The following is a 14,689-nucleotide window of genomic DNA, read 5'->3' on the forward strand; positions in this document are numbered from 1 at the left end:
ACGCGGCGTGTTTGGTGATGGTGAGAGAAACCAGAGCAAACATGCGAGCCATCAGTGGGAGGATGAGATTATCTGTGAGGACTTTAAGTTACTGGAAACAGACAGTTAAGCTCAAACCGATCAATATACTTTGGTTTATTTTGCTTCGTATTAATCTGGTTGGTTATACAATTTGTCTGATGTTTTCAGAACATTCTTTGTAACATTTCTGTTACACGTCTTCCAACTAATGAGCTTTAATCACTATAAAGAATACAACAGGAGAGCCTGTCTTTGTCACTGAAGGGTTTTATTTGTATTCAGCATTAAAAAATTAAAGCTTACTTACAGTCACAACGAAACTGAAATGCAAGCAATTAAACATGCACAAATAAAAGAAAGGAACAGTAGTTTGAAGCAAATTACAAAATAATTAAGCAAAGAGGTAACATATACAGTTACACATTAAATACTGATTATTTCTTTTGTCGGAAAATGAAAAAGTGAAACACATTTTAAAAATTCAGTTTCTCAATAAAATCTCCAGCAGCTGGTATTTTAAACAACGATCCTTCAAACTGAAAACAGCGTTAACGACGCAAGAGGAGCCAAAAGAGTCACCGAGTCTCCAGGATCCTCCCGCAGAGAGCAAAGTGCTGCCCGCCGAGAGGCTTTACATATCCCACAAACTCTCTCTCACACAGGCACGTTATAAAAACAGGTATAAAAAGATAAAAGAATAAGAGACACTTTAGAGAGGCTTCAAAACTAAGCAGTGCAGTTACAGCTGCTCCGTCAGTAAGTTTAAATTGATCTACTTCACACTTCTCTACACTCGAAGCTTCTTTACTGGGAATCAGACACGAGCAGATGGAAAGGCAAACACAACGAAGGGCTAAAGAGCAGGAAGAGTTTCCAGGCGTGGGGGTTCAGGTGTGTGTAAACACTCTTGTGATGGACGTAAGTAATGTATTTGTGTGTGGACGAGGAAGTGAGGTGGCGCGTGGGGTTAAAAGTCCAACCCGTCACAGTAAGAAAAGACAACAACTGTTGTCAACATCATGTCACTTTGGGAGTCACTGTGAAAGTCGACGGCGTGCAGGCGTGTCTCAAAACGCCTGAAAATAAACGCGTTCAGCCAACGTTTTCTCCTTTCCACTGTTATTCTTGTTGGACTCATTGAGCCAGAATGCATTTAGCTGATATAATATAAGAGCTGCTACAGTACAAAGCCAGCACATTGTTGCTAGTAACTTGTTGTGATGTCTGAGCAGCACAGCTAGTATTCCACGCACTGCTGGCACCATGTGTGCCGCCTCCTACACACTGCATTCAGCAGCTTTGCCTCATTTTTATTTCCAGTAGTTTAAAGTATCAGGACTGGACTATTCCCTGCAGCATGTGTGCTACACGGGAGAAATAACTGTGGAAAATATCCTGTCCACGGTGCATGTATGAACAAATCCGTCATGGCTGAACATTCATTTCAATAGAAACCTTTCACCACTTTATCCGATCGCACATCGCTGATAAACTCTACTCTCTGGATCGCAGCCTGACTCATTCCTGATGAAGCTACTCAGATTTTGCAAAATCATCTTTCAAATATATAAAAGTGTCCCTTCTGAAAACAACCGCACCCATCATCAGCTCAGCAACAGTTTAAAAACAGAAGACTTCCCGTGTAATTCCTAACAAACGGTTGCATCTTTGCAGTCTTTGTAGGAAAAACTGGAACAGGGCACACGTAGGTCACATAACTCTAATTTCAGTTTTCAGCCTCTTCCATTACTTCCATCACCACAGTTCTGGGCCCAGTAAGGATCAGATAGCTGACTGTCCGGTAGTCCAGATCAAGAACGTTGAGGCCGTTGACTGAAACCACAAACTGGCGAACCTGCAGATCAGGACACGAGACAGGAAGTACAAACTTTTTCAAGTGTCCTCTGCTCAAATCAACATCAGTTCCTTAACAGAGTTGGATTTTGCCAGCCCATCACCGTGTTGTGGTACAAACAACAGTACAGTACAGTTCAGTTGTATCTCTTCAGCACAATATCAGGATATTTGGTGCATAAATTCACAGCAGTAGCTTCTTCCTCTACTTCTAACTGCTTTGGTTGTGACTGGGCTTCCTTCAGTAGCCACGTGGCCTGTCACGCTTACCTTCATCCCTGCGAGAGCAGCTGGACCCTGAGGCTCCACGGCCTGGATGTGGCACGGCCTGTTTCCTCTGACCACAAAGCCCCAGCCCACTGCATCACCGACAATCTGCAGACACGCAGACGACAGTCACACATGTGGGTGTGTGCTATGCAAAAGTCTTTTACACAGAAAGTGAGAAAAAGACATCGTCGTTCTCATCTAGTGTTTTGTTCATGAAGCCTGTGAAGCATTTGTCTTTCCTGACACCTGTTACACTCACTCCAGCACCAACACCATCCACAATCATCTTTGAAACATGTTCACATTGAAATAATAGAACAGCATTTTTAAAGAAAGAAGGTGTCCCATTCGCTCATTTTTCTCTTGTACTGTGAAAAAAATGTTACAAGTTTTTACCTCAGCTTGATAGAAAACTCTTTGAAGTGTGTAAAATGAATTTACCGTGAAGGTTTTCTTGATGTAGGGTCCTCCTGGTTCTTGTAGCTCCTCTGTGCTCACTGGTCTCTTGAGGACTGAGACAAAAGTAAAAGACATTTTATATTTAATGCAAGCTGCTTTTGGCTGCTCCCTTATTCACAAGGAGTCGCCACAGTGGGTAACTTTCCATGTTGGATTTGGCAGATTTTTATGACTAAAAGCAGTTTGGTTTCCATATTTGGAAAAGCAAAGACGACGCTGACAGTGTGGAGGTCTAAAGCTGCTCCTTCCTTCAGTTGTTCAGCATTTTTATTACCAGATTTGGGGTTGGAGAGCACCAGGGAGGAGGAGGTGCTGGGGAGACCGACTCGTCCTCGGGTGTATATGTTTCCATCACTGCAGCTTCTCACCCGGGCTTCTCCCCGACCTCCGCCATGACCTCCGCCACGACCTCCACCACGACCTCCGCCACGACCTCCACCATGACCTCCGCCACATCCACCTGTGACAGCTTTCTCATCCTTGGATGCTGTGACTGATGGAGACAAAGAAGTTTCTATAACCTTAATACTCTGTTGATTATATTTTACATGTCAGCGAAAACATTTGAGTTATTTACCAAATGAATATTGACATCAACATCTTGAGTTCCTGCTCTGATGTACTAGAGCAGCTCTGCATGATTCATTTTGGTTGAATCTCAAAGTTTGCTCCCTGAAACAAGTTATTTTAGTTCTTTGCCCTCTGAGCCGATTTAGGCCAGCGCTGCTCGGATCATCTGCAGGTCACACACAGGTTTGAACAGCAGCTGAGCTTTGTGAGTCAGAGCCGTGTGCCTAACGTCACCACATCAGAGATATTTCCTGATATTATACAGAGGCAAGAGGGGGATTATTCACAATAAGCCACCTTTAAATGAATGAAAATATACACATTGTAGTAATAATATGATGTGTATGCATGTATTTATGCTTCTCCCTCACTACCCCACCCATCAGGGAAAACTTGGCCCTGGACAGAAGGAAAGTGTTGAAGTGATGAGATGGAGACTCCCATGTTTTCAATAATAACGATTAAAGCTGACCCAGTTCTGTGTTTGACTTCCTGAATTTAACTTCCAACAATTCAGTTCAAACATGCTTTGATAAGAAGCTACGCTTCTTTCAATAGCAGAGATAAGCCGGGCTAACAGAGTTCATGGTGCTGACTGAGTTGTTCCTTCTGCTGTGAGACGAGGCAGTGTGACGAGCGCCTCGCCGCTGCTGCACATTCACGCCAGACGAGTTTAACGGCGATTCATTCGTTTTCTCCCTTTGTAGCACATAAACCTACGCGTGACTCTGAAGCCATGTTTGCTCTGCTGCAGTTGTCATGAGAACGGAGAAGCAGTTTGAGTGGTTACAGTTGTAACATTAACAGCAACATTAAAAAACATATAGTAGACAGAGGAACGTTTCTTGAGGTTGCTATGAGTGAAGAGGTTAAACCACTGACATGTGACGCCCGGGGGTCGTGATCATTACACGATTAGCTGAGCGTGAGAAAGTGTAGGCCGCTCTGCTCCCTCGCCCTTACAGTCTTTGATGACTTGAGGTGTAAAACTGTTAATGTGTTGAAGCAAACAGTTTTATCACATATGTAATAATTTGTGTTAAAACTGATTTTGCCCAAAACCTCTGGGTCACTTTTTAAAGTTTCGTCATGTCCATTTATTTATTTCCATAAATGTATCAGAACACAAAATGATGCTGAGTGTTTGTGGAGTCTCACACGATCACACAGATCCACGCTTAGGTCGTTTTATTAAGAGCGGCTGACTCGGCGAAGATTCACCCGGATAAGAAAACGACAGTCAAACAATAAAGTGCGTTTATTTGCTTCATGAAGGAAATGGTTGCCTTTGAGTCATCACAGTTCTTCCTCTGCAGGATAATAATTTACTGTCTTCCTCGTGTAGTGAAGTAAATGTGAGAAGTCAGTATCCATCAGTACATGCAGTCATAACATGACAATTCTTTTTCACGTGACAAAAATGGAAAAGAAACATTATTTTTAAAGGTTATAATAAGAATTAACCAGACAAGCTGAACTCTATTAACTCTGCATCAGTGACACATGCAGGAGAACCATCTGCCAGCCACTGATGGAAAAGCAGCTCATGTGGGATAAACTGAGAAGTTGCTGTTGTTGACTTATTACAAGCAGCTTTGAAACTAAAGAGAAAGAAATAAATAAAGACTAAAGCTCTGAACTTTGACTTTCTTACAACTTTTTAAATTTCTTGTATCTTGTGTGTTGTTTGTGACGTTGCTGAGAGTCATGGCTCCTGTAGGGGTCTCTGCTCTTTTTTCTCACATGTTCAGAGTTTGGAAAGTAAAGCGAGATGTTCTTACCTCCTGTACGAGGTCCCATCTCTGTTCAAGTCCAAGAAAAGCAAAATGCAGAAAATGAATCCGGAAGACGACAAGCTTCAAAGGCGCACACCAACAGATGGACGGACCATCAGTCTCTGAGTGTTGCCCGGCTTCAAGTGAGACTCTGCACAGGCTTGATGACACCTATCAGTTTTCTCAGTTCAGTACTCAGTTACTGGACCTGTGGTCTGAAGGGAGGGTAGTCAGCTGGTTAGGAATAGACGTGCGTGACCGAGTTAAATATTAAACCCTCGAACAAACAAACCAGCCGTCAGCAGGAGGCGAGAGGCGACATGTAGTAAAATGTAAAAAATGAGAAATAACACTCGTAAATGTAGAAATCTCACAGTACATTTTAATTATTAACTGTCACTTATGAACCGTTAAACAATTATTGTCACAAAAAAATCAGGTTTAATGCAAAGAGTGCATGGGAGCTCTTATATTCCATAGCAAGAGGGGATTTCATGAGTATTGCACTAATCTCCACAGACTGTTGCACATAGATGAATCTGCGGTGTGGTGCTAGAGTTTTAGTACTGTACCTTGTGCTTTCTGTCTGCAGACACAGTGGCGTCCTGCACACTCTGCATGCATGTTTACCTGCTGGCAGACTTTGCTTGCATGCCCTTTGTTTGGAGAGCAGAAAACAAAAGCAAGTGCTCCTGCAGCACATCAAGCTATCAAGCTTTGTGTTGCCATCACCTCAAACAGAACTCACTGTTCCTGAGGATCAATCACCTTTCAGTTTCAGCTTTTGTCCCACTGAAAGTCACTGTGTGATAATACAGGTGGTTTCTGCATTTACAGTTTTGCACTGTGTAATTTTAGAAGATAAAAACACTCAAACATTTGGCAGCTTTTGGCAACTTTACAAGAAAGCATGCAGAGACGTGAAGGATTTAGGAAGGTTTTTGCTCGTAAATGGGACTGAGCTTCAGCCTGGTTGCCATGCAGGAGCAGCTGCAGGTGGAGAGGAAGGGGAAACACAAAGATCATTTCTGCTCTGATGGGCAGAGCAGTGGAGATTTCCATCGGTCAGCACAGAGCAGCGAGTTTTCATCCATATTTGTCCTTTGAAGTATTTTCTCTGAGCCTCATGTAATGAGGTTTCTTGACTTCCTTGTTACACCTTAATAGTAACACACACACACACACACACACACACACACACACACACACACACACACACACACACACACACACACACACACTTTCAGGCATAAAAACAAATAAAAACATAAAGTTCAAGTAAAACTAAGGGACAACTCAATAAACACACATATGAATGGCCCTCACAGTTAGTCTCTAAAAGGGAAGGACAAGAACGTTTCCAATGTGAAGTTAACCACCGAAAACTCTGGTTTTGAAGTTTCCCCCAACAACACACATAGAGGACTCTGGAGGAACTACAGAACTTCTACGTTGGCTTCCTTTTCCAGCTTGATTTTAACCTGGAGGTCTACAGAAACGTATGGGCTACAGGACACAGCTTCAAATGGCCATCAGAGGAACTGCAGCCTTTGCCGCTTCTGTTTCAGCCCCCGAGGTTGTCACTTGGTTTAAACTTGTCAATTGAGTCACACGGAAGGACATGTGGTCGTGATCATCGTTATACAACAACAACATGTGGGAGATAAATCCACATTCCTTTCTAATGTCTGGAGGTAAAATCTCGAGTTTTCAGGTTACTCATCAGTGAGTCGATCATGAGGCCAACAGAGCTCGTTAAACTGAAGATAAAACTACAAAGATACACGGACAGCTGTTGGCTTGACAAACAGATCAATAGAATCAGGAAATATCCGGTTTCACACCATTAACATTATCTTGGGCTAAACGACACTTTTTGCCAATGATACCCGTTTGAATAAAAAGTGATTTAATCCTGGAGTGACATGAAGGTGAGAGTGTAAACTGAACAAACCAGAAGACATTTGTGTTTGTTTCTGGAGGAAACAAATGTCCAAAACGAATGAATAAATAACTAATCATCAAGTAATGCATAAATAAATAAATAAAGCTTTTTAGATGCATCAAAAAGAATCCAGGAGCAAGATTTGCATTTAACTGAATATATTACCAAATAAACAAAACGACGAAGCCTGTGCGTCGTCACTTTGGAGATAAAATTTAGTCCTTTTTCAGGTGGCTCTGGTATCAGGATCAAACGATGATCATTTATTTTGTACTTTTAATTTATTTACCTTTTCTGTCAAATATTTCCTTTAATTAAGATGGATTTAATATCCACAGCACTTTATGTTATGCATTCATTTAATGGTTTTCTAAAAAAGCCCTTCATTTTTCCACCCTCACTGTCTGCTGGAGACCAATCACATGTTCAGTTTTTACTGTGACTTCCTTCTTCTACTGCATGATGGAGTTTCAGTTGTTCCACCTGCAACTTGGATTTAATTATTGGAATTTCTGGAAGGTCGTGGACAGTTTTCTTTAATATGAAGTTGTTGCTGTTGCGAGCAGATGTGACACTGTACTGGGGACGGATGATGAGGTGGGATTTCCTGCCATCGGCTAAAGGAGTTCAGCCCTGCAAAACAAAACAAGCTCTTAACCTTTGACACAGTGACCCACGAGTCATGTGGGTCATGAACTCCTCTAACACAACACGTCTCATGTGTTTCTTTTATTTACCTGGAAACATTAAAATGAAGCAAGCCTCTGTAGTTGTAAAGTATACGACTTTAAAGCAGTTTAGGGCTTATGTGGGCGTGAGCTCATCCATAAAGGAGTTTTATAGTCAGTTTCCATCTTGGGCTTTTTCACTGGACACCTCTGTGACTCACACGGTTTTCTTTATGTGATGACTTTTCCAGTTATTTCCAAATGTAACCAGGAGGAACAGTGAGCCGATTGTGTTGTAGTTCCATTCATTCATTTCTTCCACTTCAGTTCTGCAGTGTGGCCCCAGCTGGAGTCTTCAGCTGTCATGGAGAGAGGTGCAGGGTACGCCCCGGGCAGGATGGCAACCTGCCGCAGGACTAACAGAGTCAGGAGTTCATCGCCTTCAGATGTTTCCTCAAAGGCGGTATCCTTGGATTAAAGCCTGGATCTCTGCTGCAGTTTAATAACAGCTCAGACTTATTATTAAAGTGTTGAGAAGTGTTAAAGGTGTGAGCCTGAGCTGCTACTATTCAGTACCTGCGTCAGGCTGCTGGTTAACTTTTTTCTCCTCAGTGACATTTGAAGGCTGGCAAAGGTGCTTTCATCATGAAACGAACATGCAGCGTTTACGCTTCTTCATCCCACGTGGCACTTCTTGATTTCATATGAGTAGAAAATGAAACAAACACAGCATTTCAGCATGTTTTAGACCATTTGAAGTGCTCTTTGCTCATAGTTTAAAGCAGGGGTGTCCAACTCCAGGCCTCATGGCCGGTGTCCTGCAGGTTTTAGGTCTCACCCTGGGTCAGCACACCTGAATCAAATGATTAGTTCATTGCCAGGCCTCTGAAGAAAGTCAAGACATGTTGAGGAGGTCATTTAGCCATTTGAATCAGCTGTGCTGGATCAAGGACACATCTAAAACCTGCAGGACTCCGGGGTTCTCTGTATTTTCTGAGAATCTCACTGCATGTGACGTGTGAATGGCAGGCCTACAAACCTATAATGTGAAGTAAACCAGGATGGGCAGGTTACAGTTCTGAGTTTGTTGAGTAAAGCTTATTCTGAAAGATCCAAGTGTAAAAACAATCTTCTGTCTCAGTTAAATTAAGTGCTCGTGTTGCACGTTGCTCCTTTGTCTACATGTTAACACAGAGCCAGTTCTGTCAGCCACGTTATTTTCTTTCTTTAAGGAGCTACTGCAGTTTATTCTCATTTCTTTCTCGTCTTTACTGCTTATAGCAAAAATAATAAAATAAATGGTAACTCTAATTAAAGCTAACCAACCTGTTCAAAACTGAACCAGAACTCACAAATGCAGGAAGTGACTCAAGTTGCAACAAATTCTAGCAACAGGAAAGGGGGGTTGTGTCTCCCCCCTGCACCTCCCTCACACAGAGATGCATGCTGCAGTCTGGGAGGAGGATCTGAGATTCAGATAAGTAAGTCAGGCAACTTTAAAACTGGACTGATGCTGGCATATAGGCTGGTATACCAATGTGATAACGAACAGGAAGAACTGGTGCTTTTACCCAGCAGATGAGTGATTATTTGATACCAACAAGTGTCAAAATTGTGGTTCACTTTTGATCAAACTGGTCTCTGGTGTGGGTGGTGAAACCACAACACTTGGAGAAATTGGACAATTTGATGCGCATGGACACAAATCAGTAGATAATATAATATTTCAATACTCTTCCGGAGAATGTAGAAAATAGCAGCCCGTTAATAACCTTTGTATGGGAAATGCTTGTCCTAATTTAAAAGCTTATTTCACAATTGGGCTTCATTTAAAATCAATCACCCGAGACAGCGGTTACATTAAGGCACACGTGTCCCAAGAAGGAGCAGCGAGAGCCGCTAATGAGGTTCTTTGTCTTGGTGGCTTATTATAATGTCCGTTTTTAGTTCTTTAATCACAAAGTAATTAAATTCCCAGTCTGGGAAAACATAAAGGTTAAAAAGTAGAATATAAAAGACTAATCGCGTCTCTTTGTCACTGCATATTCAGTAGAAGTGCCCTTGAGCAAAGCACGAGGCCTCCGTTTGTGATTCGGACATGTTTGGAGGCCGTTTAAATAACTGCCTGCTGGATGTAAATTCCAGTGATTAAGTATCACTCGCTGCGCACTTCCTCGTTAATAATCGAACACTGTCCTCAGCAGCGGTGATCTAACGCTGTCGTGTCTCATTGATTACGCGGATCAATGAGCTCCCAGACTACAGGACACAGAGCACCAGAGTCAATACACATAATGTTTTACAGAACTGTTAACGTGTTTCACTATTGATCCACTGTCTGTATTTAAATATGCGGCCCTTTCTCTGCTGTAAATTCTGACTCTTGGAAAGATCATCCATTAAAATGATGGTCATCACCAGAGTGCTGCGTGCACATACAAATATGAAGCTGCAGCTGTAAAGATCTGACTTTGATTCATAGTAATGTGTTGGCAGGGTTTATTTATGTTCATCTTTTCAGGATTATGAGTAAACTTTAATATCTGTTTCATTCCCCGCTCCTCTGTTCTCTGCAGGTACCGCCTCACCTCCTTTGTAAAAGAAGCACTGCTGCCCTCTGCTGGACACAAGCTTCACTCACACGTCGCTGCTAAATTTTCTTCTTAATTGTTAACAGTTAAATAATGTTATGCTGCTTTATTCCATTGGCTGTCTGCACACTCACCTGCTAAATAACACCAATGAAGAACTTGAGTCCTGAGTGTTAATTAATCCCAGACCAGCACTCACCTCTGCCTTTCACATCTTTGGTGTTTCGATAGTTTTTTCTTTCTGAAAACCGTTGAAAGCTTCTGAGTTTGATTTTTGACTCGTTCCTGTTTCCAATGACACCGTTGGCTTGTGATCCTTATAAAGTGACTTGGGCTGAATGATTTGGGACAATAGAAATAAAATGAAATTGAGTGACACAAAAAGCAGTTTATGTATCAAATATCTCATGTTACACACGAACACTGGACCAGGCTGTTTGTGTGGGTGTGTGTTTGAGCGTAGTGAGGCAAATATTAACCCCGTCCAAAGTACATTACTGCTCCAGAATTACGATGAGCAAAGAGTTCATGTATTTCAGTGCGATGCTATCTGAACTTCAAACGGCATTCAGGAGCACATGTGTCTCTAAACACGCATTTAAATGTGTAATGCTAACATTTCCACGCTTTGCTTCAGACATGTGAAGCTGTTCAACGGTGGGAACTGCAACCACGTGTTAATGTGTTACTGCAGCAATTTTATAAAGAAAGAAGATGTTGAGTGTGATTGTTTTAAAGCGGACTACTCTGCTCCTCTTTATTTTCTCTCATGTGTACTATTACAATAGGCAGCATTTCAAAGAATAAGATAAATGCATGCGAGTCAAAGGCTCAGCCTTCAAACCATACAGCTGCTTTCTATGTTTGAATCTGTAGAACGTCAGTGAGAGTGGTTGCCCTTATACATTCACACCAGGCATACAGCTCTGACAGTGAGCCCAGAAGGCCAACAGCCAAATTTCCAGGCCAATCAGAAGTAATGTGGTTTAAAGGGAAGGTGGCCAAAAAGTTACATGGATAAACCGCAGGGCAGGACGAAGGCCAAGCAGAGGTAAAAAGGATCATTTTGCAAACATACGTTAGTCCAAGAATAAAAATATGGGACTATTAGGCCAACTTTAAGGTTGTCATGAAGGCTTAAAAACAATGATTGCAGTTTTATGGTGAAACGTTGGGGAGTCTGGCCTGTCGGTTCACCGGGTTCTCCTAATACTAATGTTTTCTATAGACCTCAAAAAAAAAAAGTACTGTTTCCCATATACCTGACATGAATGCTAGACACATGAATTATTAAAATTTGCAGTTTTACTGGGTTAAACTAACCAAACAGAAACCCAAAGGCCCTCTTGTCAACTGGCCGGGGTCTTAAGGAAACTTAAAAAAGGAGAAAACACAAGATGCTGCAGAAAGCAAACAGAAAATCCAAGAAACACCCACAGACAGATAAACTGACCGACAACTGAGTGAAAACTGACTGAACACAAACGAAACAAAACGTTTCCTTAAACAATCACACAAGCTGGGAAAGAAGCACAGACAAAGAAAACCAGAGTGAGTGTCAGAGATGGAGAGAGTAGGGCCTAAACGCAGGACGTCCTGTGCAGAGTTCAGTGCGTTTATTTACAATGAATCAAAGGACAAAGGTGCAAATAATCCTCTCCACGGGGTTTCTTCCTGTGCTCGCTCCCTGCTCCTGTGCTGTGGTGAGTCATCGTATCCTGACGTACAACAGCGCTCCACTGCTTCTACTTGTTTCTGCAACCCTCTGCAAACAACAACAGGCTGCTGTTAGTACATGCAAAGACCTGGGAACCAAGACACGGTTGCAAACTAGCTGACTGGGTTTCTCACAACAATCCACTGCAGCTCAGCTACTCTGTTAAACAGATCAGCTGATCAGCGATAGGTGCGTGTAGTTATCCTTCCTCGGGTGTGGCTGGCCTCACGGTGGGAAACACTCTCCAGGCCTGGTGTCCCAGGGAAACCAGGACACCGCCAACAACAACAACAGCACATACATGTTAAACAGACACACAGGCAGGGCAACCAGTGAGGACTGCCAGCCCGAGAAATATAAACAAGTCCACAAACACATGAACCCTGGGTCCCCATGACAGTAAGACTATGAGCTCTTAGAATGAAGCAGGAAAAACCACCAAATAATGACCCAAACATCATAAACGTGATCGATGTAACAAAGCTGAAGTTTCACACTAAATCTGTCAGAAATGTATTTGTAGTTTTAAAATATAGATCATAAAAAGAAAAACACGCCATGTCACTGACTTCCTTTACTTCTTGCCTGACCTGCAGCTGATAATAACACAAATGCAAACAGCTGTTCTCGCTAGCTGCCTTTTTTATGTGCTAAAGTTAAATGGTGTCATTGGCACCTTAATGCAGTCACATAACTGTCATCTAGTAAGTAAGCTGCTGGCTCAGTGCAGACGTGTAAGCACTGTTTAGGAAGCATCTGCCTTTCTGGTTGCGTCACACTTCTTCCTGCCTCTCCGGTTAGGCTGAGCTGACAGCGGCGCTGTGAGCCACGAGAAAAGGAAGTTCAGATTCTGTAAGGTCAGCGCTTCTTCATGAGTCAGAGTTCAGTTCAGGCTGAGGATCATGAAGATTTGGCTGCAAACCGTCATCTCGTCTCATGTTTGAAGTTTGAAGATTTGAATAGTGTTGAAATCCTACAAAGTTTTCATGTGTATTTGTTTATATTTGCATGTCTGCAAAGTCTTTTGAATATTTTCATCGTGCACTCAAATACTGAGATAAGCAAGGTAATTAAATATCCATCCAGCCATCCTCAGCCTACGGCAGCAGGCCCCTGGTGACCCTGAAGAATGAAATAAGATGCTCGTACACAACAAGTCTGGATGTTTTTGAGCCTCATGCACCTCCACATCCACATTATCCATATTATATGGATTATATATGTGTACATATGGTATATTTATGCTGATATCCTCACTCACATTCCCCTTTATTGTATCTGTAACATGCAACTTCTGTCGGTGCTGTGCTACTGGAAACTGAATTTCCCGGAGGAACCCACCCGAGGGATTAATAAAGTTTCATCTAATCTAATCTCACTGGTCTCGCTGCTGTGGTTTGTCCAGGTGCTTTGAAATTCAAGCTGTGGCCTGACCAGCATCAGCCAGCCGAAGCATCAAAGCTTGGCTCAGAAACAACCACGAATGAGGCGCAGTTTCTTAAAATGTTTTCAAATGTTTTGGCTTTTGTCTTCTTGTCCATGGAAATCACCGTGCGCTTGCTTCTGGCATGCCGCCGTGGGCCATGCCTCTGTATGAATGCGTGCCCATGCATATGTGACTGTTTATGTCTGTGTGTGGTCTTTGTAAGACGAGGATGTTTCCCCCTGAGGGGATGGATGTACAGATCCATTTCAAAGCCCAGAGAGCTCCCTTCCCCCCGTACGTCCCCCCCAACATCGTGTTCCCAGCAGAGTCCAGACTGTCAGTGAGAGCAGAGCCTTTTAAAAGCCTGCATGTGCTGTTAAACATGGCTAAGCTGTGACTTTCTGCGGTGATCATCCAGCCTTACAGAACAGATCAACATCTTCTGAAGCCTCTCGCCCGCCGTACAAAGGGCGCCATTAGAGAGGGTGCAGAGACGAGATAGCTTTGACTAATAGCGCTCTCTTCGTAGTGTTGTGTCTTCGTCCCGCTGTTTGTACAGCAAAATGTTAGACGTTCACATGCTGCTTTGGCTGCGCTGGGTTGGGTACACTGCAGGTTTCAGGTATCTCTGAGCTTTCAGTCATTCAGTCAGAGACCGAGGCTGAGCTTCTGATGCTGGATCAGCCTTTTGTCTCCGGCTGACATGTGCACCCCCTGTGATACAAAGTCCCTTAAATGTTTACGTGTGTTTATAAGTGTTGGCCATCAATCATTTATTTGTTGATTTAATTAATATTTTATGCCATGAATTTCAAGTAGATTCACGTACACTAAATACAAAAGACTTTCATTGTTCAGTAAAAAAACAAAAACAAAAAAACAGGAGAGTACGCTGATGTTTGATGTCCTTGAACAAATCAATAAATGTCGACCTGCAGCACATGACCTCTGACCTCTCCACTGAAATTTGAGCATGTGTGTCTAAAGGAAACTTATGAAATGTCTCCAACTCTTTAACGAAGCCCTCTGAGGTGCATCCGTGTCACCTCTGAGGTGTCTCACGAACACAAATCCCAACGTTTCTCGTCTTTATCCGAGGAGGAGGTTTACGGTGCTGAAAGGCAACGTGGTTCTGCACACACGGCTTCTGGATAGCCTTTAATGGCCTGCTGCTGTGTGGTAGCAGGCGGGAATATCAGTGCACACGCTCTGCTAATTTGCAACCATGTGTTTCTTCTGATTTCTAAATAAAACACTAAGAATCGCTCCAGCACCTCCAGTGGAACGCCACCCTCCTCGCCACCTAGGGCTGATCCAAGACACACTATGGACAGAGCTCATTTCCACATCGGGTGTGGTGGTGCCACATCCTGGATGAAACTCTACCTTCTTC

At 42.8% G+C, this 14,689-nt stretch overlaps 1 protein-coding gene and 1 long non-coding RNA gene across 2 annotated transcripts; both read right to left on the reverse strand.

The window, feature by feature from the left end:
• Positions 1-289: 289 nt before the first annotated feature.
• Positions 290-5,275, reverse strand: LOC113014578 (DEP domain-containing mTOR-interacting protein-like). The gene is made up of 5 exons (XM_026156208.1): positions 4,956-5,275; positions 2,879-3,097; positions 2,587-2,657; positions 2,146-2,250; positions 290-1,876 (listed from the first exon to the last, which is right to left on the reverse strand). Exons 1-5 carry the CDS (start codon positions 4,972-4,974, stop codon positions 1,748-1,750), a joined length of 543 nt encoding a protein of 180 aa, XP_026011993.1. The 5' UTR covers positions 4,975-5,275; the 3' UTR covers positions 290-1,747.
• Positions 5,276-7,133: 1,858 nt separating this feature from the next.
• Positions 7,134-10,561, reverse strand: LOC113014791 (uncharacterized). Its single transcript, XR_003271016.1, has 3 exons — positions 10,353-10,561; positions 7,632-8,255; positions 7,134-7,527 (listed from the first exon to the last, which is right to left on the reverse strand). It is a non-coding gene; the product is annotated as an uncharacterized LOC113014791 (long non-coding RNA).
• Between the last annotated feature and the right edge of the window lie 4,128 nt (positions 10,562-14,689).

The sequence above is a fragment of the Astatotilapia calliptera genome, chromosome 22 (assembly GCF_900246225.1).
Source record: "Astatotilapia calliptera chromosome 22, fAstCal1.2, whole genome shotgun sequence".
NCBI classification, from domain to species: Eukaryota; Metazoa; Chordata; class Actinopteri; order Cichliformes; family Cichlidae; genus Astatotilapia; species Astatotilapia calliptera.

Bases quoted from the DNA above. Each gene is read 5' to 3' on its own strand.
- LOC113014578 (XM_026156208.1), bottom strand. The intron at 2,658-2,878 runs GTAATAAAAATG...CTTTTGTCTCAG, and splicing joins GCTCTCCAACCCCAAATCTG to TCCTCAAGAGACCAGTGAGC. The intron at 2,251-2,586 runs GTAAATTCATTT...GCGTGTCTGCAG, and splicing joins ACATCAAGAAAACCTTCACG to ATTGTCGGTGATGCAGTGGG.